This window comes from Gouania willdenowi, chromosome 11 (genome assembly GCF_900634775.1).
Source record: "Gouania willdenowi chromosome 11, fGouWil2.1, whole genome shotgun sequence".
Classification (NCBI taxonomy): Eukaryota; Metazoa; Chordata; class Actinopteri; order Blenniiformes; family Gobiesocidae; genus Gouania; species Gouania willdenowi.
Genome location: NC_041054.1, coordinates 13004160 through 13031893, shown reverse-complemented (window position 1 = coordinate 13031893; position 27734 = coordinate 13004160). Strand labels below are relative to the sequence as shown.

Sequence of the window (27734 nt, the reverse complement as noted above, 5' to 3'; positions counted from 1 at the left end):
AACATGCAGTTTTATATCAATTTGTCCAAAATGAAAGAAAAGTGAGCTAAATGTTCAAAATATGTCGGCTATGAAACAGTGACAGAGTTTTTAACAATCGGTACTCGATAAGAGTGGTTCTCAAACTTTATCTGACGGATGAAGAACTATTATTCACGCTCAATCTTCCCTTCAGTGAGTTTTTCACATTTTGTCTCCATGTGTTGTTTCTCCAGAGACCGCTGCTGCTCAACACAATAATAGTAACGATTTCAAATTAAAAGTTTTAGAAATTCATAAACGCTTCATGGTTTTACTTTACATTGCTCACTGTAAATTTACAAACATGGTCACATCACACAGTTTCATATGCTAAATACTCAAAACAACTGAGAAACATCTCCATAAATGTTTTATTCCTGTAAGAATCCAATTTTCACAGTCACACTGGGCAACAACATTTCTATTTATAATTTGACGTAATCATCAGCATCACCAACCCAGAATAGTCTCGACTCAGCCCTTTTGCAAACACGCACATTGTGAGGAGTGAAGACAAGGCGCCCAATATGGCCGAGTGTGGCATGTGCGAGTCATTAGGCAGAAGGTAATTAATACCTGTCAGAGCAACGCTCTGCTCGCTGCCTTTATTCTCTTTCAGACCAATTAAAAGATGACACTCCTCCGGTGGAGAGCGTCTTGTTGAAATTAAGCGCCTGAGACGCAGAGACAGCTTTGATAAACACATCCACAGCTACAATTGGCTTTGGCAGCGTGCTCGTGTTGTGTCACCTGCAGTGAGCTGTTAGATTAGATTTTAAAGCAGACACGCACACACAAAATGTGTGTATCCGTGTGAGCCTTGCACTCTGGAACTGAACTAACTTAATGCTAGAAGACGTGGAGACACTGACTGATGAGGATTATGGAACGCTGTCTGAGCAAAAATTTGATAACCGTGATATCAGCCACATGCAGTAAAGCTCTACTACTGCTCAAATTTGAAGTACACGTACTCCATTTTGGTTTACTAGTACGAGTGCACTTTACATAATGAAGCAAAAAGTGTCACTAGTAGTACAAATAAGCATTAGCCGCGTTATATTCTAATAAGACGGCAGGGAAATACTGTCTGTTACGAGACATTTCAATCTGGCTTTACTAGTAAGGTGCACCAAAAACTTTTACTAGTAGAACAACGTCTGTGTTTACCAGTATTACTAGTACACTGGAAATATCACTAGTACTAGTAAAACCAAAAGATTCACTAGTAGTAGTAGGCCTAATGCAAACGAAGTAAGAGGAGTTTTAACCAAATCCAGCTCCGTGATTGGCTGTTATATTTTCAAAAGCCAATGGCAAGTCTGAATGCGCATTTCCCCGCCCCCTTATTAGCAAATAATCTCACTATTGATGCTTTGAACTTCGGTAAAATGTACTTGTGCACTAGTAAACCAAAATAAAGTACATGCAATTTTAATCTAATTTATTACTTAATTTATTTTTGATGTAGGCAATATTGTAATTTACTCTATCGCCAAAATAGAAAACTTGATATATCTTCAATCTCGATATATTTCCCAGCTCTACCATCGATTGTAACTCATTTGCTGGATGAACAGCAAGGAAAAATAAATGTTGTGCAACAACAGATGAAGAACTGAGTGGAAGCAGAAACAAGAGGATGATGATGGCATACTGGGCATACCCGGTGGACCGTCGACCCAAAGTGGGCCACAGTTTTTTTTTTCTGCCTTGTTAGTGGAGGCAAACATGGAAACAGGTGGCCAAAAATGGTCCAAAAGTGGCAAAAATGTGGCAAGAAAAGAGTGTAAAGTGATTAAAATGGGCCAAAAGCAGTAAAGAGTGGCCAGAGAAGTTCTGCTGAACTACGGCCAGGCCCATGGCCCTCAACAAATAACACGTTACCAAGAATTCAGTGAAATGACTCGGTTCCACCGAGTAAAACAAATGAAATTGCGCGACGTAAAATCGTAATCTACTGAATTGCCTTTGAAACGATGTATCACATGACTATGTTCCGATAAATTTAGAAATTACAAAAAGGTCTCTTAAAGGCTGTTGACATTCGCTCACAGAATACCCGTGTGAAATTACGGCCCGATTCAACGAGCATTAATGGAGGAGTAGTCATTTGAAAAATGGGGCCCCGTGGCACATACAGAGTAATGGGCCCCATTCATATGTTGGTATGCGTCAATGATTTGGTATCACCAACTGTCGCAATTTTGACTTACAAATAAATGGGAAAACAACTTCATAAAAATTACCAAAAAAAAAGGGGGTTGATTTGTGCGAGGCATAATCGTAATCTACGTTGAATTACCATTCAAACAATATGTCATGCGACTGTGTTCCCATAAATTTGGAAATTAGCGGTTCTGAGGGTATCAGATTCATTCAAAGAGTATTCATACCAAACTGCATTCCGTAGTCGTAATTTGAAAAATGGGGCACCCAAGGGCCCCCTGGCACACGTACGGGGTAATGGGTCCCATTTATATATTGGTATGTACCAATGATTCCGTACCACCAACCGTCGTAATATATGAGAAATCGACTTTTGGTTGTTTTTTCTTTTGGGGGCTCCCCTGGGCGCTAAATAAAAAAATTGGGCTCCGAGCGTCAATGCGTACACATCCATAGATTATAGTTACCAAATTTTAACCTGATCCGTTTACGAATAACAGAGGAGTAGCGATTTTAACTAGTGTACGCAAGAAGAAGAACAAGAAGTACAAGGAGAACAAAGTGAGTGACGTTTTGAGTCCAGTAGCCTGGCCTAAAAATAGGGAAGTAAAGAGGAACCAGGTGGCATGTACTGGCTAAAAGTGGCTTAAATTAGCAAAATGTGGCAAACAATGGTAAAAAGGGCAAAAATGGGTTACCAAAAAAAAAAAGGCAAAATGTAGGGGAAAAGGAAACAAGTGGTTTAAATTGGGCAAAATTTAGCTTATTTGGATGAAAAGTGACCAAAAAAATGATAGCAAGGACAAAAATTGGATAAAAATGTCAAAAAGAACTCGTAAAAATGGAAAAGAAATAGAAAAAAAAAAGATATTTATTGGCAAATGGAGCTAAAAATCAGAGTCAGGACTTTTGAAAAGGGCAAAAAAGGGACAAAGGAAGTTGTAAAGGAAATAGGTAAAAAAGGGGTTAAATAGTATCCCCCTTTTAAGGTTTTCTGGGGGAATAATAATTAAAATGATGTCATAAAAAGCCACATGTTGAGAATCACTGATTTAATAACAGCTTCAGCTACATGGTGTCACTGATAATGTAGTGGGCTGTTCTGGACAGATAATGCCAGGGATGGATTTTATCCCAGTCCATCTATGATGGCATGTATGAAGAAGCACAAACTTAGAAGCAAACAAAGAAGCGATGGCGCTTTGAAAGAATGTTGGATGGAAATCAGGTGGAATATGGTGGCTTTGCTGATGAGAAGTGGCTCGAGGAAGCAGAAGAATGAGACAAAAGAAGGAACAATGAGAAGTGATGGATGCAGGCAGGAGACCAGCAGCTCTGTGCATCTTTCCAGAACCACACTGTGCTGCCATCTGCTTCCCACACACACACGCACGTGCACACACAGGCACGTGAAACCATCAGCGTCTCCTGACACTGAGTGAATATGTGCGGATGTAATCTGTCTGTGGAGAAAATCACCTGCGGGGAAATATGATTGGATGAGATCACGACCTCTCCGCGGCGTCATTTGCATGTGCTCAAAATGAGATCTGCAGGTCAACAGGAGTCGCATTAGTCGGATGGAACACAGTGAAGAAGCTATGGTGGCAGGTGAGCAGTGCAGTGACGCCCCCTCCTCTCACCTGAGGGCTGTAGGACTGCTTCCCTCTGCTGGAAGCTTCACAAAACACACATTATTACCAAACAAAGCGCTGATTGGCAGTTGTAAGTTTGTTTAATTCCATTAAAGCAGATAAAATATAAATCAACAAAGAGTATGACAGTGCTGAACACAGAGGGTCTTGATAACATCAAATCGAGCCTTATTTATACATATATTTATATTGCCTCGTGTACAGCCTCTGAATGAAACATCATTAACCCCACGCTTCCCACACAAGAGGAAAAAGAAATAATGTCTATGATAGAAAACCTACAGGAAATCCATCATTATAGGTTTATACATAATCAAGGCTCCAGTTGTCATTACAAAAATAGTAATATAGTTCCTAAAGAAGCACTGGGAGTGTACGTGGATTATTGGATATGAAGGTGCCCTCAAACAGTTCCTCACACACACACAAACACATCCAGGAGCCACTGTGTGATCCAGTGAGAGAGTCTGTCCTGAATGGAAACAAACATGTAAGCTAAACATTAGACACAGCCAATGGGGACTGAGTCACACTACAGGTGAGAGAGGTGTGTGTGGTAGAGTTATGGAAAAGTGAAAACAGAGTTAGAAGAAGAAAAAAAAAATGTTTGAAAGGAAAAGTGCTGTAGTTAGAGGGAAAGAAGGATGTGACTGAAGGTTGACTGTTATTGCTGGGGACACATTTTATTTGGTGTTAATGTGAGGAGAGCTGCAGAGCTACTGCTGGGGGTAAAAGGGCTGCTGGGGCTGTTGGGGGTAGCCGGGGTAGGGCTGTCCAGCAGGAGGCGCTGCTGGGTATCCAGGCTGTCCGGGGGTCGCCTGGTACTGCATGTAGGGCATGTTGTACTGGCCATAGGCAGCATAGGGGTTGTAGCCCATATGGACCGGCATGTACCTGCAGGGACACACCAGGACAGGAAGTGTAGCTTGATGTGATTTCATTACAAAGTACATTAGGATAAAAGTTAGAAACTTGACAACACTGTTTTCATTTTGTTTTTTAAATATCTGGTATAAAGGACAGACTGGCTCAGTAAAACATCACCATGTAGATATGGAAATTAAATGAGGATCTACTTTAACACTGTAAAAAATTTAACTTAAGAATAAATTAAAAATTACAAAAATAAATTTAGTTTTAATATTGTTTTATTATTATTATTACAAAAATTTGATTTTCATCAGATAAAAAAAAAAAAAAAAAAAAAAATCATTTACTAGACTTATCAGGCGACCCCGTTTGAATTCCAGGGGAACACATATGGGGTCACAACCCAAAGGTTGAAAAACCCTGCTTTTAACCTCGTTTTTGGAGGACAGGAGAAAAACTCACCCTGGGTATCCTTGGTAGGAGGGATAAGGGGGTCCCTGGGCTTGTGAGGGTGGACCCATAGCTGGGGGGTTGTTAGCAGGGTTTCCAGTGGGTGGAGCGTTAGCAGGCGCTGCAGCCGGTGGAGCGAACATGGGTGGGGGGGGTCTGGCCGGAGGCTGCGACTTTGGTTGGGGCTGCTGGACTTGTTGAGGCGTTTGAGGCTGTTGAGTCTAGAAGGAGAAAATGAGAATAAAGAGATAAAATAAAATAATCTGCTCTGCTGGTGTTTACAGCTCATGCAGCTGCTTACAAACACGGTCCGGGGCGCAGCGGTTGGGCCGGGGGCCGGGGCAGCAGGGGTGCTCTGATAGGCAGGGACGTTGAAGGAGGGAGCGCTGGGCTCTCGGGCGATGCTCTGCTGAAGCTCCCTGAAAAGAAAGTTCAAACATTAATAACGCTGCGCTGCACTGTTCCGTCACACGAGAAATGGCCATAAAGCCACATGGTTTCTAATTACCATGGTAAAACATACTCAGTACAAATGAAAGTTTATTGCATCTGAAAGGGTTTACTTCTATTATCATGATATAATATCATTACATTAGAGGTTAACTGGAATTGTTTAAATGGAACAAACTTTGAAATCATGGGTAAATGATATTGTTCATTTCTTGATTTATGATAAAATATGATACAACACAAGAGGAAGTACTCAAACTGTATACCATCTAGCAACCTTTTATAACTTCTATAGAAACAATGAAAGCCAAGGGTATTGTAAACTACAGCTGATAAATCCACCACCTCTTGGGCAACTTCTTTATTTCATGCCGGGTTCCAACAACTGTAGTCAAGACTTTCTAAGACTTTTTATTTCCATTAGAAATTAAATTTAAGACCAACTTCATAGCAAACATAATTGGGGGGGGGGGGGAATGTCACGTCATTAAATTACATTACATAGGGTTAGGGTACTTTTTTTTTTAGTGTCTAGTGCAGACGTGCAACTGGCGGCCCCCAAAGTAAACACACAAAAATACACAAAATTACAGTGAAATACACCAAAAAAAAAAAAAAAAAAACTAACTAAAATAAACAAAATCATTCCAAAAACACAAGAGGACTACAATAATAGGCAGAAAACTATAAAACAAAAATACAAAAAATAAAATCCATTAAAAAAATCTTTGTTGAACACTCAATTTTCGTTAATTTACATTTATGTTGTTTATAAAAAAAAATAAATAAATAATAAAAAAAATGTACCATTTATTTTGAAATGTGAGACTGATTACAATCATAAAATTATACTTAGTTTGCGTTAGAATTTAGGACTTTTGAAACATTGATGTAAGACATTTAAATGACAATTAAGGCCTTATTTTTAGATTCATGAATTTAATGCCTTTTAAGACTTTTTAAGGATCCGGGGAAAACCTGTCATGTTTGTTCTTGTTTTTTTTTGTGTGTTTACATCCATACATGTTTGTGTATGTGTACATACGCATATATTTGTTTTGTATTTCTTATATCTACTGTAGTTTGGCCTTTCACGGCATGTTTGAACTTCTGTGATTGATTGTAATACATTGAGAGAGTGGTTATGCTGGAGCTATGGGGTGGGGGAGGGGGATGTTTCAATATTCTGGATTGGAACATCGTTGATGTTCGTGTTTTTGTTTGTGTGTATAATTACAAAATAATCAATAAAAAAAACCTTGGGGAATTTTTTTTTTCATAATATTGTTTATCCGCAACAATTTGTGGAAGAGTATATCATCCAGCAATATTTATTATAGTCACAGATAAAACTAATGACCAGAAACTGAGAACAAGTACTAAGTACATACTTGAGGAGTTCATCGCGTTCCGTCTTGCGAGCGAAAACGATGTCGCTGCATTTGTTTTGGAACTTCAGCAGGATTTCTGTCAGGTCGTTGTAGAACTGAAGGAGTGGTGGAATAAATCACCAAAAACAAGAAACAAACAAACAAACATAAATCCTCTTTGTGGTGAGAACATGCAGATGCGCTGCACGGCTGGCTCCTCTCTGTGCTGAGTGCGTACCTTGGTGCCTTCGCGCAGGTTGCTGCTGATCTCAACGTAGCTGTCGTGGGCCGAGGCCAGTTTCTTTAAGACCTCCTCCCTCTGGTTGGCTTCTGAGTTGGATTGCTTCAGGCTGCTGAATTCCTGATGGGAGGTCTGGGGGAAAAATGTAAATAAAGAGTTCAACCACAGATAATTCAGAACTGTATTTCCTCATGTCCTCATTTAGAGGATATTAAACTATCAACATCTAGAGATACTTTTCTGCTTCATTTTCCAAACATACGTGCAATACCTTCAGGAAATAATTCACATCATGACATAATCCCACGTTCACGTTCATGTAGTGATGAATTTGATAGGCTACCATCGATTGGCCAATATCGGACTCCCCATATCTGCTTCCTGGATCATTGATAGTTTGTGGGGTGGTAGCCAGACACGCCCCAACTGCTGTACAGTATGTACTTACAGTGTGTGTTATATTATACAAGTCAGAAATGTCTAAAAGAGTCTGTGGCACTGTGAGTGGACTGAATTAACCTGAGCACCTCAGAGACACGTTCACGTTTAACCATACGTGTAACAGCTAAGGGTGTAAGAAAACAATCAATTCCAAATCATTTTTTTAAATCATGTTTTTTAACAGTTAATTGTGCTAACATTCGCATAGCACATAAACAACCGGTCACTAGGTGTCAGTGAACCACATCAGACCTTGTTAAACTACCTCACTCCTCAATGCATTTTAACTTGGAAGTTGATTTTACTCTATTTTCATAAAACAAATCTTTTTAGAGGTATGTGGTCATTATTGTTTTTTAAGAACTTAACAAAATAAGTTGTAGACACAAAAGTTGTACTTTTTTTGAAAAATGTAATTTGACAGTTTGATAAACATACCACTTGTCTTTTTTATTGGTACTTGAATTAAAAGCACGGCAAGTGATTTTCGAAAGCTAGCATGATTTTGAATGTAGCTTCCACCGATGGCTCTGCCTTTACCCCCCTCCCCCCTCTGCTCCATCTCACTCACATGCACGAGCACCGCTGCTCCAGAAGCAGACCTCGGCTCATCGCTTGTATTGTGTAGAAACTTCGTCGTCTCATGTCTCACACAGCAGTAAGTAAACACTAAACTTTATCATTACATATGTTAAAAAAAGTATGACTAAAAACTGTTTTAAGTCCGTGACATGCTTTGAGTGTGAGCTTGTGCACATGAGGGGTCAAGAACCGTCTTTTTTTCATTGGTCGAAGTTATTACAGGTTTACAGCTGCTACAGATGACAGATTGTCTTTTTTCAGTCTTGTCCTTTTTCAGAGCACATAAGATCTTAATATCTGTCAGGACATTAAGAAAATCTCAACCAAAAACTTAGTGTATCTGGAGAAAATCACCTACCCTACCTTTAAAGTTAGTTACCATTTACTTGTCCTCGCAAGTTTAAAAAATTAAATAAATTGTAATTCATACCATTTTGTATGGGCAAAGGTGAAATATGTAATTGATATTGCGATATATCGTACTGTTAAGTATTGGGATATATTATGTCAGACATCCAAATCGTGATTCATATCGTAAGATTCATGGCAAGGCCCCGCCCATTAGTGACATCACATCAATATCTCATAGATGAGTCGAAAGCTTCTCATATTGTTGAGAAATCTTGTAGCCACTCCTCCTTTCAAACCACAACACAAATAAACTGCACAACTTATTAGGGCTGTGCAATTAATCGAAATTAAGATTGGGATTTTGATTATTACACCCAACAATTACACAAATAACATAATTGAGAAAAAACTATTATAAAATATATATATATATATTTTTTTACAAATTTTATTCGCTAAATAAAACAAACCTCCACGATTTGAGACATCTACAAAGAATAAAGTTTGGCACAGATCGATTATTGTAACTTTGAGTGGTTTAATCCACACACATGCAAGCTCCTCTGCCCCTATAATCGAGCAGCTCTACAACTAATGCAAACTGTGCTAAGTGTGTAATTGAAGTGTGTGAGTCAAACTTTGCGCGTTAATTCAAAAACTCCTAAACCGACTAAATTAAAAACACAAATTAAATGTCTATGGGTGATAGCTCCTGGTGTGACCCACCTGAACCTGTCCCAGCAGCTCCTCCTGGGAGCGCAGCGAGGCCTGCACTCTCTGGTTGTAGTTACTGTACAGCTGGTCGAGCTGTGAGAGAGAAAGCTGCTCCTCGTTGATGGCTCCATCCTGAGCCAGCGCGTTAAGGAAGGTGGTGGACATGTCAAAGGTCACTGCTTTAATTTCCCCCTCCAGGGTGTCCCTCTCCTCCTTCAACTGTTCGAGCTGAGCCAGCTGGGAGCGAAGCACGTTCACCACCTGACAGGAAAGACAGACAGCGTGACAACATCCATCCTCATTAAAATCCTCCTCATCATAATACCCACATTCTAAATGACACCCCAACAGTTTGTGTTCTTCACTTTAACAAGAAAACAAAGTGTTTAGAGAGACAAGCAGATTTTCCTTCCTCGCCAACAGTTCTGCTTGCTTAGTTGTTTAAGTTCCCAGGTGAGAAAGAACACTGAGTCAGCAAACAGAATGAAAAATGCAGCTACAATGTAGAGGAGGGAAAGAGCTGTAAAGTACACTCAGTCCACTGGAGACTTTCAGTTTGTCAGTTGGAGACCATAATGGGACACACGCAGCATGGCGCACTCTGAACACAAACACTCAGTGCAACAATAAAAGCTGAGGGCGTTACAAACGTGACCATCACACACCTCGCTGCCCTGCAGGGTCTTGGTAGGATTGGCTGAAGGGATTGCAGCGTTAAGCTCGTTTTCTGGTTTACACAGCAGGGTGATCATATCACAGTGAGTGTTGTAGCGATCCTTCACCACCTGGTCGGCCTGTACCGCTTTGTCCAGGACGCTGCGGAAGTTTCCACCCTCTGGGCAGGAGATGGAGGAAGAAGCCAAGTCAAATGGGGAAGCCATTTTGGAGAAGGTGAAAACAAAGAGCTGACGTGGCAGAAACCTGCACGGAGCGGCTTGTACAGGTCCCCAGATGGGGTTCGGTTCCAGCGCTGGTTGAACTTGCTTCTCAGCTCATTGTCTGTTGTCTCCTCATCGTCCAACATCTTCAAAGACTGATGCAGAAAAACAAAAAAACTGGCTGAGATTCAGAAAAACAACAGTATACTTCCTAACCTATACGTTTTAGATGGAGAGGACATATTTTTTTCCTAGCGTGCATTCCTTTGATAAATTAGTGTACACATTCCCACTAAATATTTAGAAATGGTAAATGGTAAATGGACTTGATTTATATAGCGCTTTATCACCACACTGAAGCAGTGTCAAAGCGCTTTACATATCAGCTCATTCACCCAGTCACTCTCACATTCACACACCAATAGGACAGGACTGCCATGCAAGGCGCTAGTCGACCACTGGGAGCAACTTAGGGTTCAGTGTCTTGCCCAAGGACACTTCGACACAGTCAGGTACTGGGATCGAACCCCCAACCTCTCGATCAGAAGATGACCCACTACCACCTGAGCCACGGTCGCCCCTATGAGTAAATAAATAGACAAACTGATTTGCATTTCCTGAAGAAAATACAGGTGGGGAGGCAGGTGAGAAAGGAATAACCTATAAATGTATTTTGAAGGGGCCTTCTGCAACCAGTGGGCAATGTGTTTTTCATTTTATCTAATGCGGTAAGTTGCGCCCTCTTAGGTGGACCTACTAAAAAACACTACCTATTTTTTTTGCTTTGTAGAAATGCAGACTTTTACCATACCTTGCAGTTATTACTAAAACATAAATAAATAAATAAAAAAAGACAGAGAGCAAAGCACAATTATAAAGTCCAGTTTTTAAAATGTCAAAAAATAACCACATTGTGTGTCCTCCCTGACTGAACCTGTGTAACTCCTTTGTTCTTTTCTTCCTTCCAGCCATGCTTTCTGACCTGACTTTGCCCACTCTGTACTATTGGAACGGTAAGAACTTTAAGCTATGATTTCCACAGGGCTACTGTTCGGATCTTTGGTTTCAGCCCTCTGAAAAGGCTAGGCCAGGCATCACACAGGTTTTACAATTCGTGTTTGTCTTTGTTGGTTCTTAATCGAACTTTATTGACCACAGTTCACAGTAAGAGTAGACCACAGTAGACTACAGTTGTAGACCACAGGTTATAAACCTGTAACAGGATAAATGCTTCATCACATTATACGCTAACACGTTCATTTAACAGTTCCTACATTACCAATGGATCGTATGTTTCCGACAAATGGTCTGGTTTTCAACCATCTGGTTCAGGTCTAGCTGACTGCTCCTTCTGATTCCAAAATTGACTGTCAAGTACTCATAGCCGGCCCTTTTATACCAGAGCCAATATCTTCTCAGATAATGCTGCTTGTTGATATGTAATTACAGAACTCTTTCCTGGTTGGTTCTGGTCAAACTGCCCTAAGCAGTCCAGATACCACAGCACACTGATAGCACACAGCAAGGTCTCTGTCTGAGAAGGCTCAGCCATGTTTTGATTACCACTATCAGCAGCATACATAACACTGAGAGCACTAAACAGAGGCACACACGGTGAAAGCTGGTTGACCAAACCCTTTGATATAATAAGCCCTGTGTAACTAGACTACCATGTTTGCCACACTTATTAATTTGATCCTTCACTGAATCATACAAACTGCACCAAACTACTGATAATATGCAGAGTTAAGTGAGTAATATTAATTTATATAGCACCTTTCACAGACAGAGAAGTCACAAAGTGCTTTACATATCAGCTCATTCTCACTCACATTCACACACCATTGGGACATGCAAGGCGCAAGGATTCAGTGTCTTGCCCAAGAACACATCGACACAGACTGGTATAGACTAAGATCGACCCCTCTACCACCTGAGCCACGGTCGCCCAATTAACCTACGGTAGATTGAAATTTCCTTTAGTATATGAAAAATGTTTTGGAGGACAATAAACAGAATGTGATTAGAAACTGGAGCTGTTCAAGTGCAAAGTTACAACTATTTAAATCTAGAATAGAACATCAAACTCAAAGTAATACTAGCCTGCAGTAATAGATGTATATATTATAGTGTAATATTTGTGTGATAAATGAAAGGATGAGACTGTCACACTGTGCATCAGGTAGGTTTGTAGCCTCAGTTTTGACTACTCTGTTTGACAACCAGTGAGCGGGTCCTTTTGTTTACGTTTTTTTTTTAAATTTGGGACACAAGGCTTTATATTCTTGTCCACTAATGGTGCTTTTCTGTTTTTGCTCTCGTCTGTTGGTTCTAAGGGCTTTAAAAGCCCAGTTTTGGCTAAAGCTGGTGGATGGTGAGTCCGTGGCCCAAATTTCACAGGATTAGATGCCTGTGCTGATCCTGATCTGGGATTCCATCCACTGGGACACATAAGTTTTCAGAGATACTGTGCTCTCTGATGTTTTCTGTGGAAAATTCCAGCCATAATGACGTGAAATGCATCGTTTCCATATGATGTTTACAAGAGCTGACGTTACTTTTTAGAGTTAGGTAAGAAAATGTTTTAGTAAAGCTTGTATCTACTGACCTCGTCCAGGATCTCTCTGTTACGAGTCAGCAGCTCTGGCAGGTCTTTGATCAGCTGCTCGATGCTCTGCAGGCCTCCTTGTTGCACGATAGACCTGGACTTCTCAGCAATGGATTGTGGGATGGAGTCTCCTGACAAATCCTCGAGAGCAGCTGGCAGGTTTAGGGACGCCAAAACCCTGATGAGAGTACACATCAGTTACTAGTCTTTTTTTTTTCATTTCAAACATCGTAAACAACTTTTAGCTTTATTAAAGAAAACGTCTCTTTCAGCTGCTCTCCTTTAGCACACAAAAATATGAATTCATTAACACAATATGTATTTTCCTTCCTCTTGGACTTTCTGATTGCTAAGTCCAAAAAAAAAGCAGACAGCACAGCGTACCCGTTGCAGAGATTGGTGGCCTCTCTCATGGTTCCCACAAGTCTGTTCACAGTCTCTGCTTTCCTCTGGTTGTAAATGCTCATGGAGTGCTGCACCGCCATGGGAACCATCTTCTCAAATAAGTCTGAATAAAAATCAAGAGAAATAAGCCAATGATGCAGGATGAATGCAGTGTTACAGAATTATAATATGCACATTTATATATAGAGTGTATAGATGCCGATATGCATGTTTATATATATATTTCTCTTTCCCTGCTTCTCAGAGCTCTGTTTCTCATTGATGTGTTTCCCACAGACAAGTCCTCAACTCATGTTTTGTTCTAACAGATAGCCAATCTAATAACAATCCTTTTGCCTCTTTGTTTATGTGGTTAGCCAATAGCAGCTTTCCTGAGGGGACACCTCTTTTTTGTGTTCTGAGAGACCAGAGCTCTGGAATTAAATGCAAAAATTATCTTTTGGTTCATTTTTTTTACTTAAGTTCATGCTCGAAAAATGTCCATGACATGAGTCGGTGTATGCGGGTGATTAAAACCCAGCTATTTGGAACAGGTTAATTACAAAGTTACTTCCTTTAACATCCACATAGTTAAAGCATTTGGAAAGCTACAGTTAAGTGTTGAATGTCTCAAATTCTAAAGGCTCTTTAATACAACAGAAAGAAGTTATTAAGTCATAACTAATGCAGTGTCTGTAGGAAGTACTGTATGTATTGCTATAGGAAAGTGGGAGGTTTAATATTTAGCACTGTAATATAAGCTAACATACATCTGTACATCTGCAGCTTTCTGAGAGACAGAGGTGTGTGTGTTTTATAAATATAAGATAGATATTATCTTTGAATCTTTGAATGTCTCAAAGTTCCCAAGCAAACAGAGTCCTCTGTGGGTTCTACCTGCGAACTTCTGGCTGAGAGGAGGAGTGATGCTTGTAGCTTTAACCAGCGCTGCCTTGCCAATGTGCTCCAGGTCTTTGACTTCAGGTACGCGGTCGTGGTAGATGAAGTCATTGTCTTTTTTGGCTGCAGTCAGGGCTCGGTTTATTTTGTCTGTCATGTCCTTTACACTCACATACTCATCGTAACGAGACGCTACCGTCTTCACCAGCTCTGCTGCGTGCTGAGTTCACCAGCAGGAAGGAGTTTGGAGAAAAAACACAGGATGAGTTTTCACAACGCTTTACTGGAGTTTTTTGTGTTTTTTTTAAAGATCTTAAGGTGATGAATGGTTTTTGGTACCTGCAGACGAGCGATCTCCTCTCCAAAGCGTTTCTTCTGCTTGGCGAGCATGCTTTGGTGCATCTCGGCATTAGCTTGCATGATGCAGTGCTTGGCAGCGAGCACCGGCAGCACTTCCTGAAAATAAAAATACTGACCAGGGAGAGGCAACAACAAAGCAACACACAGGCAGGCAAACATTTATATACAAACACACACACGACGGCAAGGCAACCACAGAGACAAACACCAGCGAGGTCAAATCACAAATGACGTTCAATAAGCCAGTCACAAACAAGCGCGAGCAGTCGTGAGCGCGCAAACACCACATGCGCGAGCACAAGAACACACACACACACACACACACCATCAACACCATCGAGAGGGATGCAGGAAAAAGGAAATAACGAGAGAGAGAAACAGAACAGTCCATAAGTGTTTAACTATACCTTTAATGAACAACCCACACCAGCATGCATCTGTGTGTGTGTGTGTGTGTGTGTGCAACAGTTTATTTAGATAGACTTCTTAGACTTCTTGCTGGGAAAGACACAGATGCTACTTTCTGCTAATCCGTGCCCCCTTTGTTCTTTGGTTATTTCATTTCAAAACCAAATAAAAAAAATAGAAAAAACTGATTGTTTTTTTTTATTGTTTTATTAATTTAAAACCAGAAACAGGAAAATGGAAAAACCAAACAAGCAGCGTTTTTCTGTTTTAAAATTAAATTTGGTTCCGTTTGTGTGATAATTTGGATATTAATGGGGAAATTATGGACGAGAGGTTCATGTTTTATTCTCACCGCACAGAACGACCAACAGACAGACTTTCACTCTGCTGCGTTTGATAAAATTATCTTGTATCATGTTGTCCACCTCACACTGATGGCAGAGGTGTAATGTGTGTGTTGATGATGTTTTGTTAAACAGTTATTGATGCTGGAAGTCCGAATCTGTGAATATCTGCCAACTTCACTACAACGGTGTTGCGGTCCAAATAGAATCCAGATAAACTGGTGACTGGGTTGACTTTTGTTCCCGGTTCAGACATAAAAAGAAGCAACACATAAGTCACATTACTAGTGAATTGAAATGTTAATAATACATAAATAAAACAAAACCAAAAAATGAATATTACGTAAAACATGCTCATTATATGTGGAACCAGAGGTGGTATAATGAATCAACTGGTGCTCCTCGTTTCTTCTGATCAACTGTGTGTGTTGATGGCTGTTGTTAGCGGTATTCATAACGTGCAAAATAAATATTTTTACTGCCCTCAAAAAAGCTGTAATTGTTTTCGCAAAAGTGTCAAATGGTAGAAGTTCTAACATCTATTGTTTCTCACACCAGCCTCACAGTTGATAGTCAGTCACCAGTTTATTTGGATACTATTTGAACCCCAACACCGCAAAACAAAACATTTACGTGCTAAAACATCCACACACTGAAAGAAAACAGGAGCAGAAGCAGAAAACTGCTGAAATAAATCCTCAACAGTCCTATTGTGTGAGGAGACCTGGTCCAGGACCTGGGGAGGGAAACCAGCTGTAGTGGACTTTCTTCTCGCTCTAATTTCCCCCTAAATATCTAACTATCACACAAAAAAAATGCTGCTTATCTGGTTTTAAAGGTTTCTGTGTGTCTGTTTTGGTTTTAAATCAGTAAAACAAAATAACCACACTGTTTATTTGTTATTTTGGTTTGGTTTTTAAACAAAATAACCAAAGAATAAAAGGTACACGAAATGTTGTTGACCTTTTGTCTAGAAAAAAAAAATCGAAACACACCAGCAGCACCTTCATTTAAACAAGTTACAGAAAAACAACCCAGGATTGTTAATAAACTGAAGTATTCATAAAATATCTTCTAAAAACCATCTTGAATTATTCTTAAAACACACACGTCAAACCCACAGAATAACGTACAGGGAGAGAAATAATCATTGAGTAAAGCACCTTATTACTGACTTCCAGATAATTGTTTCCCAATACTTTGTATTTGGTTAGTTAAATCCAACCAACTAGATAGAGACTTATTCAGGCCTTCAGCTGAAGGGTTTAAATCCCGTTTTTGAACGTTATCTCACTAAACTAAATGATAAAAAAAAACAAAAAAGAAAACACCTGAATAAATACAAAAACCCAAAACTTTACATCTTTCTGAATAGTGCAATAATACTCAAAAAAAATATATCAAAATCAAATCTGACTACATTTAATCAGATGCTATATTTAAGGTGGTGGCAGCTTAGTGTGAAAGGGATGGGACAACATTTTAAACAAGCTAATCTCAGTATTCTAGAATGGGGCTTGGTGAATCTTCCTCGTAGCAGGAGGATAATACTGGATACAGAATATAAATGGAAGTTATATCAATTAAATAAAGGCCTTAATGCCCGTAATTCACACAATGACTTCAGATGTTACTTTGTTTAAATACAGAACAACCAGTTCAAGCCAAATCAGAAACTCATCAAAACAAATACAAGTGAGAACAAAGAGGCTGAGAAGAAGAAATCCCACCACCAGAGAACCAGAGTCTGCTTCCCACAAAAACCCACATTCAAAACATCCCAGGAAATCAGACATCACAGGGTTATACGCACACAGACAATAACCTGTGCTGAATTCAAACTGTGCGTGTGATTTCATCACATCTCTGTAAGTCCATCTTGTGGTCGCTGTATGAGGAAGTGTGTGTGTGTGTGTGTTTGTGTGATGAGTTCACACACCTTGGGAAGGTTGTCTTTGTACTGACACTGCTTGAAGGCATCACTGTAGAAATCTGCAGCCTGATTGGCCAGTTTTGCGATGACACCATCTTTCATCTTATCTGTGGAGAATATATTCAGTTTTTGTGACGATATGAAAAAAAAATCTCCATTTCTCCTCAGAATTGATTTAAAAAAAATCTATTTTTTTTTTTTAAATGTCTGCAAATGTCTTTATAGGTTAACACTTCATGTAGTGTAGTGGACTTTCATGTGCAGTTGAAATAAATGTCAGACCGACCAACTGAATAGAATGTGCATTGTTTTTAGGATTTCACTTTTGTTTTTTGTGGAAAATAAGAAAATTTAAATTACAATAATAGAGAAGTTATTATCAAATCGCCACACTGAATGAATCAGATTCCTATATAAATCAAATGGACACCCAAGTATCGTGATTAAATTTAAATTTTAAGATCTATAGGGCAATAAGACTGTTAAAACTGATTTGACATCCAAGCTGATAACACAACTGCTGACCTCAGATTTCCAGTTGTTTTTTTGTTTTTTTTTTTGCATATTATGTTTTAACCAGTTCAGCACAAATACTGCAATAACAAAAGCTGTGGCTGCAGACAGAACTGGGGCACAGATGCCGAGTGGCCCCGCCGATTAAAACTGCTTGTGTAAGCTCTGCAAATTATTCTTCAAAGAAACACCTAAACAGCCAGTACTTCTTTGAGTTAGTGTCACATGAGTCCTTCACAGGCTAAACTTCCAAAAACCCAGACTCAGCAGAACACAGTAATAGTCCACACGTTGTGACACGATGACAGAGCCGAGACCGCTGTGATTTAAACGGTTACACAACTGAAGGGGGGAAAAATAAAAAAAAAACCTATTAAACAGCTTTCAGTGCAGTTTGATTCAATTGATTTGTTAGAAGTGTCAGGTTAAGTATTTCTGCAGCGTGCCATTTTTAATTAAAAATGTTTAGACCAGTGGTTGTTAACCTGGCTTTGATTGAAACCAAGAGGTTCGATGAGTTCAGCAGGAGTTAAAACACACACAGTAAAAAAGTGTTACACAAAATACATTTCCATGATAAACTACGGGTAGGTTATTAAAAGGTAAATTACAATCAAGTTCATGTCTAAATATTAATTAATAATATTTCATTTATTTATCAATTCATTTAAATTCGACCCAGGCTTTCATGTGTGTGCCCGCATAAAATATATTTTGTTGTTTTAAAGAAACCACATTTTATTTATCAAATTACGAAGGCTTCAGTGAATGCACTGATATGCACCAGGATTGGGGTCAATAATAATTGTAATCACGTAAATTGATAATCAATTGCAATTATGGCGTAATCATAATTGTAATTTAAAGAAATATATTTACTTGCTAATCGCAATTAAATTGTAATTGAGTTTAGATAATTTACTTTGTAATTGTCATAAAAATGTTATAAAAATTTTCATTTATATTATAACGGAAAACTGGGGAACCATGTTAAAGTTCTACACATATGTAGTTAACAATTATTAAAATGTATTTCATATCAAGCCTTCCCACATTTTACCATTTACAAAAAATGTATATCAAGGGATATACTGACACAAAAAAGGCTCAGATGCCCACATTAAAAATAATAAAACCTATATTTTCATTGATTGGGAAGCCTAACAAGGTAACCAATAGATAGGAAATAAATTAGATGATAGATATTTGTTTTTAGTGTATTTTACAGCTGATTTAAGACCTGTTAGCGTAAGAGATGCTAACAGAAAGCTAACACAACAGTAAGGTTGTTTAGGTTATTTATTTCAGGCTCAGTAATTGTGATCAATTGTAATTGAATTTTAGAAATTGAGAACGTAATTGTCTTTCTGAGGACAATAAATAATTGTAATTTCATTGTAATTGGCAAAAAAGTTGTCACTGTTATCGTAATTGAACATGGGAAAGTGAGAACGTAATTGTAACTGAAAAATGTAATGAACCCCAATCTGGATAAGCACTGATGCTCCAATAAGATTAAGAACCACTGGTTTAGACTGTGATAGATTAATTGTTTGAAACAGACTCTTATTTATTTGCGATAGGATGGCTAGAGGGGAATAAATGACTAATAAGTTAAAAGTGAAACACAGTGGACCCGTGTCTGGTCTTTGGTACCTGAGGTGGCTTTGATGAAGAAGACCTCCTGAGCCTGAGCCAGCATGATGAGGCTCAGAGTGCCAACAGTCTCTGGGGAAATGTCCATGGTGGGCTCTCTGCTGAGTGCAGACAGCACTGTGTCCTTGATGTGACTGAATGCTCCACCGGCCAGCTGGGTGGAAACACACAGGTTAGACACAGACCAGGGTTGGGGCCAATTATAAATGTAATTGCGTTGTTTATTGTTAATTACAATTATGGCATAATTATGATTGAAAAAAATCTGTAACTGAGTTCAGATAATTAAACTTGTAATTGTAATTCTATGGAAATGTTCGTTACCATTTCATTAAATGCAAAACTGGAGAACCATGTTACAGTTCTATGGCTTACACATACGTAGTTTATTATTAAAATATCGAAATAATTTTACAATCGAGGGCTATACTGACACAGAAAGCTCAGATGCCCACTACAAAAATATTAATACCAATATTTACAAGGATAAGGAAGGAATAGGAACCAATCTCTCTATAAAATCAAGGGAGCTCTGTCTGTCTGTGTGTGTGTGTGTGTGTGTGTGCACCTCAAATATCTCTGCAGATAAGAGTCAGACTGTCATGAGCCTTTCAACATGGCCGCTGCTTGGTTCAAAGGTGTGCGACATTGGATTTGTTTGGACAGCAATGATACTGTTAATAAATTATTTCATACATTTGTCCACCGGAGGCACCACAGTCACGTGTGCACCAGAGCAAATCGCTAGAGCCCACCCCCACGTAAATGAGTGCGAGAATTCACCTCATACAGGGACCGCGAGCACATGCCCGCTCACTAGTGGTTGTAAGCGCGCAGCTGTTGTTTTCACGTGTGTGGCTTTTTTTTTTAAAATGTGACACCATAGCCCCTCCCCCCTCTGCTCAGCGCAGACAGAGACGAAACAAACACATATTGACCAATCAAATGTGATTTGAAGAAAAAAAAAGAAAGACAAGCAACGCGGCTCCAAATCAGGAGCCGCATTAAGACATAGGTCAAAACTGACCCGTTATCATAAGAGATGCTAACAGAAAGCTAACACAAGAGGAAGGTTAAGTTTTATGGGGTTATTTATTTTAGGCACAGCAAGTGTGATTAATTTTAATTGAACATTAGTAATTGAGAATGTAATTGACTTTCAGGGGGAAAATAATGATACTAATTGGAAAAAATGCCAGTCATCGTAATCATAATTGAATGGTATTTGAACATGAATAATTGAAAATGTAATTGTAATTGAAAAATTTAATTGACCCCAACCCTGACACACACACGGCCAAGATGGAAACCAGAGGTGTGCAAATTCCTGTAAATCCATCCATTATGAGGGCGCTGAATAAAACTGGAATTATGATGGTGTTCAATTATTTTACAGTCTGCTTTAAATGCACTTTTTTGTTTCGCTGTGGAGCTTTCTCTGGGGTCTCCTCTTTCTTTTATCTCACGCTCTTATCGTGTTTATTTGTAAAATGCACAAAGAAAATGCTTTCTTTGTGCATTTTCTAATGCACAGCAGTAATGCGTCGCCATTTAGCGGAGGATCATCGATCGAGAGTCCAGCCACGCAAAGGCCTAATGGAAATCCATTTGGATTAATCTGTAGTGCACCTTTATAAAACTCCTCCTCCTGTTGGTGCTTTAAGTTCCTGCTCCATTACAGTGACCATGTTATGTTGCTCAAGGTTCATTTTATGTCCATCATCACTGCGTACGTGTAATTCACAGAATGCAGGATGGTTTATTTTCACAAAGACAATCACATGACACAGCACTGACAGATAATTGGATGAGGACATTTTTGAGGCCATAACTAATAAAAGTGGATAAAGAATTACTTGACAGTGACACTGCACTAAATACTGATCTGGTCTTGTGGCAAATTGACAACTCGAAGTGCATTTAAGAGCACATTTACACCATTGTTTTGCTAAAGAAGATTTGGCAGTCGATGTGGTGTTTTCAAGTTATCAGAAAATAGTTTAAGGGCTCCTAACGCTCTGTATATGAAGCATTTATAAGCAAATATTGTGTAAGTTAGCAGGAGACAGATGTGGGAGTTATACAATCATAATATTTTTGCTATACTTTTGCTAATTTTTTCTATTGTTTGTTTTTATTTGCCAGTAGAACCACACACAGTCTTTGGGGAAAGTCATTTCTAAACGAGTTATATTTCCTATTTTTGTTTGCAAACCTGGTAATATTTGGCAGCAGCCTTCAGGCCTTCATCGCTGTCCAGATTCTGCTCCGAGGCGATCTGACTCGCCAGAGCTGCAGCATTGAACAACACACACGTCTTCTCGTACCCCAAACTGGCCAAAGCTGAAAGACAAAATCAACACTCATTTTTACTTTCAAACCCTCTTTAGTTGTACTGTACAAAGGAATGGCCAACTGAACCTCTAGAGTCGGTTATTATTGGAAGAATATTTGCTTAGTGGGAAATCTGTTACCAACACGTTCCCCTCAGGGCTGGGACAATGTCTCGAGTTTTTTGTTGGTAGCAATAAATTTAATGGCACTAACATGTTTATCTCATACCTTAGCACAAACAAACAAACATTTTTCTTAATAAGATTGAAAGGGTTTACTGTTAAGCTGCTTCGTAATTACTCATACTTTCCATCAGAGCTTGTCAGACCCATTTTAAAACAAAAGTCTGTATCTTTTATTATGACAAAGCTTTGTTTGTGGGGGTGCTTTTATGTATGTGTGTGTGAGGTAGGATGACTGACTGGCTAGAAGAATGAATGTACAGTAAAAAGTAAAACATCTCAAATATTTTAATGCTCATGTTCCTGGCAGCGTTAATGTAATGGAGCCACTAAAACACTCACCCAGCTTGACTGAGCCTCCAAACAGGGATCCTTTATCAAAGGCATCCTTCCATGTGAACGTTAAGCAGAGCTGTGGGAAACAAAAACATTCTTTGTGATCCTCAGTTGAGTAGCAGAGCCAAAGTGGGCGTCACGTGCCATCTCATCAATTACCTGGTTTTCTGAGAAGGGAAACTTTGGTTCGACTGCACACAGCTGGTCGTAGTATCTGCAGAAAAAAATAAATAAATAAAGAGTGCACTGTTTAAATCAGGAGGTCAGATCAGTTTAGAAGTTACTCACATTTTTGGATTATGTTTTGAAAAGCAATAACAGCTCAATATTAAACAAGAAAACATATTTCAGTGCTTTTATTTTGAAAAAACTAAATTATTGCAACATAATACAATAAAACAAACATGATGGGGACTTTATTTGTATACCAAAGACCAAACTAGGTGGATTCTTTGTTTATTATGATTAATTAAGTGATTCAGTTCATTTGAAAACATGAAACATTCAAAACCAAATTAACCTTTACACAGACAGTAAATTAAACGTCAATATGAAATATGTGAAAGCGATGACATCTTGTTTATACTTGACGATGAGTCAAAGAAAAATGTGTCACTAAGAGAGTGTACACATGAAAGCAGACATGAAAACACATGATGATATCTGTGATGTGAACAGTCTATCATTAATAATAAGAGCAGACAGAGAGCTCTTTAAGGATGGGAATCCCTTTCTACTGCCAGAAACACAATTTGTCACATAGAAACACATGTGGTTTAAACACTCTGTAGACACACACACACACACACACACACACACGCGCGCAGTAAAGTAAGCCGAGATAGGGAGTGTCTTATGGTTGTTAGGTAAGAGGAAGAGGTCTTATACAAATAACTGTTGTCATGGTGACACTGGTGAAAAGCATTGGTCCTGTCGCTACGGATACCTGGCTAACAGATGACATGCAAAGAGGTGGAGTCAGACGGAGAAAGCTGCCTATTCATTGTTAGTCAACCCCAAACCGGATCTTTGTGAAACAGAACAGGTGGAGGTCTAAACCAGACAAACCCAAAGCTCAGAACATGGTTTCCAGTTGACAATCAGTTTATTAGATTAACAAAAAGTCAACCACTGAAGGTTTTGTTTCATTCCTTTATATTCCCTTTGTTGTTTCTCTTTAATTTAACCCTGCGATGCTGAAATAAGACAAAGCAGGTCTGAAAATGGATGGATGGATGTCTACTTTTAACACAAGAAAAGTTTTAGACTTCCCCAGAGCTGAGTAACTTTCTGTAGCCATCATTAAACTAACAAATCCAACATCAACATGACAGCACAAACTTTGCTTGTAATATTACATGCAGCACATTTACAAAAAAGAGGTAAAAGTTAACAGTAGGGATGTGAATTTTTGGGTGTCTCACGATTCGATTCTCGTTTAAACCAATTCTCGATTTAAAAATTGATACAATGCATAGTGTGTTAAGGCAAATTATGGCATCAAAACAATACAGTTTGTATATATGATCATTTTAAATAATCTGATTCCAATGATGTAATCACCCAACGACAAACTTAAGACAAAAGGTAACTTTTATTTATGCTAAACAAATAAAAAAAACACTCCTTGTGCTGTCTATGTAATACATTGTAAGTTGAGGTAGCTGTTGTTTCCTGTTGGAATTGTGTCATAGACTGTAAAGGTCTGGGTGAGTTTGTGTGTTTTGGCCCAATACTGTTGCCGTATTACTCGGAAGTCGCCATCTTAAAAGCCCATGGCCTTCTAGTCTCTACGAAGTTCTTGTATTTTCGGCTTGAAAAAACATATGCTTGTGAGTATGTTTAAGTACTGTTTGATAACACTTCTAAGATTGTATTTGTGAAAGTTAAGCATAATTGTGTGTTATATAAATCACTGCCGATCGCGGTAAATGTTAGCATGAGCATATACATTGGTTTTCCCTTAGACGTTAGCATGAAGCTAGCAGACTTTTTGTATAGTGGTATTTTCTATTTATGAAAACACTAATATGTATTTGTATGTTCAGTCTGCAGTGTTTCCTGAGTAAAGACTCTAAGCGGATCTACTGAATCAGTGTTTTTCTTGAAAAAAAAAAAAAACAATTTTTAAAGTTTATGAGTCATTCAGAATTGTAGATGATTAGAATCGCGATTCTTATGTGAATCGATTTTTCCCCTAGTTAACAGCACTATTAAGGGTCAAACAGTGAACCTGAGCCACTTTCACACAGACTGTAGGTCAGTTCCTAACTGGTGGATTAAGTAAAATCTCACAGCCAATTTTTACAAACCAGAATCAGAATCAGAATCAGAATCATCTTTATTCGCCAAGTGTATGTTGTACACACGAGGAATTTGACTCGGTCAGCTGTGCTCTCTCCAATAGTGAAAACATTCAATAATAAACAATCAACTAGAAAAGATGATAATAAGTATAAACATAAGTATAAATATAAACAGTAGTTAGACTAGAATGTGCAAATAACAAGATGATGATAATAATAATAATAATAATAATAATAATAATAGTATAAAAAAATAAATACAAAATAAAAATTAAAAAAAAATAAGATAAAAAGAAGGAAAATAATAGAAAAGAAAGATAATAATAAAATATAATAATAATAAAAGGAAAATAGTGCAGTAGAGCATTGATAAGTAGTGCAGGAGAACATTTAAATTAAAGGTATGTACATGAACATTCTCAGTGTCAGATTGATCCAGGGTTGTTATGTTTGGTTCCAGGGTTTTTTCACAGAAACAGGACTGACACTCTTTGACTGTTTAGTGTTGATCAGAGTGACAGCCTGATGACTCACAGGTCAACGAGAACACAAGCTGGAATAACAGACCAAAGTCTATATGTCACAGAAAAATGAAGTTGATTGGTTAATGCTAAGTCAGGTGTTCAGATAGCATGATGCTACATGACAGAATGAAAAGCTGATTAGGGTCTTGGTAATTTTATTAAACCTGGGTAGTTACATAAGACCATTGGCAGGTGGCATCAATGATATTAAGAAGAGAATGGAAAGCCTAAATTAGCCTGAAGCTAAGTTCCTCTATGCAAAGCGAGTTCCCCACTGACTGTTTAGACTCTCTAAGGAAGAGCTGAACGTAAACAAAAACTGCCCGACAGAAAACCAACAGGCCTTTTATTATTATGATTGTGCATATGAGAAATGTTATGAGTCACCTTTGTTTTAATGACATGGAATATTTGAGTGATCATGTAAAGAGCTTCTCCAGGTTTAAAATAGAGTTGAGAAACTTCTATATAGTCATGATGTTTGACGACAGAGTGCAGTTCTGAGCAGCTGTTGGAATACAACTGGTATTATGAGAAAAAATGTGATCATGCTTGAAAAGCTAGAACGATTTGAAAGGACACAATGGAGATGATCCAACCTCACTACCTCTATGCTTTATCTAAAAGCACGTCTGGTTTAATGCAACCAGTCAGGTTAGGAAGAAAATGCATGTTGATTGGAATAAAAAAAAATGTTTTTTTTAAAAACTTCTTTTAAATCAAGATGATTTTAGCATCTCTCTCCAAATATGTCAATCCCAGTCTTAAATATTTTGTGTACTTTAAAAATGATCAAAATGGGGGAACAATTTAAAAGCTTTCCATTAAAGAAAGCAAGTGTAATATTTTCTCTTCAAAATAAAATTAGAATCAACTTTATTGGCCATTTAATGTATGTTATAGATATGAGGAATTTAACTTGGTGAACTGTGCTGTCTCTAACAATGTAAACATTAAATAATAACAATCAACTAGAAAAAAAAATATAAACAGTAGTTAAAGACTAATATGCGCAAAACTAAATAGGATAATATAACAAAATAATTAGATAATAATAATAGGATAATAGTGCAGTGATGAATAGTGCAGGTGAACATTTAAATTAAATAGTATACGTATATATGTACATGTACATTCAAGTTACAGTTTGTCCCAGGGTTGTTACTTGTCACATAAACAACTTCCAGAACAGCAACAACATAAAATGTGATGACAGGATTGATCTGTTAATAGATTAGTTTACATTCCCTAATTTTAAATTTATTTTGTATTGTGTGCTAACTCTACTGTGATGACATGTTCTATATAAATAAACTTGGCTTGACTAAAAAATCTTATTGTGAAAAGCTCAAAGCCAAAATGTATTTATTTATTTTGCAGCAAGACAAGCCGTAGAATAGTACGAGCTGTTCAAATTAGGATTTTGAATTTGAATATCTTTATTTGTGAAGATGTGTTTTTTTTTTCATATAAAAGGGAAGTTAGACCAAAAGTGGTCACAGGAATAATGTGAAAGTGACATCACAGGCCAAAGGGCATAGAAACTTAACTCGGGTGTAGTTTAAAGAAAAATTGTGGCTCATTTTCTTTGAGAACAAGTTTTCTTCGTCACTTTTGTATGATCATAAGTCTGTGGTCTACATCTAATCACTGGTTTCGACCCACGTCAAACCAAAAGTTTACTCCACTCATGAGCCTTGTGTGTTGCACAAACTGTTTCCTGGTCACTTGGAAGAAGCTCGTGTATTATTTAACGTAGAAAGCGCTCTAAGCTAAAATAACCTGTCACATGACTTTTTTTATCCTGTCACAGTAGAACAGGCCCAGATTAGATCCACTATCTGTGTTTGTTTGGCGGTTAGTTTAGGTTCACCAGTGACTGACAGCTCAACCAAACTACCCAGCACGTTCACATTTGATGTGATATGGAGTTACATGTGAACCGTGTGGGGTGAAGAGGTGATCGTTCGTGTGTTAGCTAGGCTGTTAGCAGCTCTATGCTAACAGTTTGGGTGCGGCAGTGACTCCCTCGGTCCACAGGTAAAGTCTGGGAGCAAGTAGAGGCCAAAAGGCACGTCGGCAGCATGTGTGTATTGGATGTTTTTGTTCTCACCTGAGGAGGACCTCTAAGGAGCTCTCGTGTTTGTCCAGCGGCCGTCCCAATGCATTCTTGCGGAGCTTGTTGAGCTCCTCGACGGCTCGGAGGTACTCCGGCTGGTCCTCGCTGCCCTGGTACGTAGCCGTGACGAACTTGGACAGCGGCTTTACCAAGTCCACCTCCGAGGCCTTCTTCAACGGGACTGAAATAAACGTCGCCATTTTGCCCCGCAAACAACGCTGTGACGAGAAAGGACCTAAAGACGCAGAGCAACTAGTCAACACAAACAGCAGCGACTCACTTCCTGGTTTTACACTGGTGACGTCATAAGGAAGCGAGGACAGCAGTGCGCAGACTCAGTTCATTTCAATGATCCAATGGAGTGGTTCCTAACTTTTTCCCCTGATCAATCCTCCATCATCAAGTACCAGTACCTCCTTCATACTTTAAAATGGAATTTATTGGTTCTCGGCGCTGACTTGTAAACTATTTATTCATACTGTATATCCATGACGTTTTGGGCTCTCAATTAGTTTGGGTTTGTTATTTATTATCATCATAATTTATTAAACAAACAAAAACCAAAATTAAACAACTGATTTCAAGAGTATATTATGATAAATAATGCATTTCATTATTCTCCTTTTGTAGTAATA

General features: G+C 38.5%; 1 protein-coding gene across 2 annotated transcripts; it reads right to left on the bottom strand.

Annotated features, from left to right (window-relative positions):
- Positions 1–3903: 3903 nt before the first annotated feature.
- Positions 3904–27299, bottom strand: pdcd6ip (programmed cell death 6 interacting protein). 2 transcript variants are annotated; one of them, XM_028461304.1, is made up of 18 exons: positions 27094–27299; positions 22310–22364; positions 22157–22226; positions 21514–21641; positions 19299–19452; positions 17136–17236; positions 14424–14555; positions 14082–14304; positions 13185–13308; positions 12801–12978; positions 10236–10347; positions 9980–10149; positions 9327–9575; positions 7224–7358; positions 7007–7101; positions 5467–5584; positions 5178–5386; positions 3904–4739 (listed from the first exon to the last, which is right to left on the bottom strand). In XM_028461304.1, exons 1-18 carry the CDS (start codon positions 27297–27299, stop codon positions 4562–4564), a joined length of 2637 nt encoding a protein of 878 aa, XP_028317105.1. In that variant the 3' UTR covers positions 3904–4561. The 2 variants fall into 2 exon arrangements, with proteins under 2 accessions (XP_028317105.1, XP_028317106.1); XM_028461305.1 differs by having other exon boundaries at positions 14424–14540.
- Positions 27300–27734: the final 435 nt, after the last annotated feature.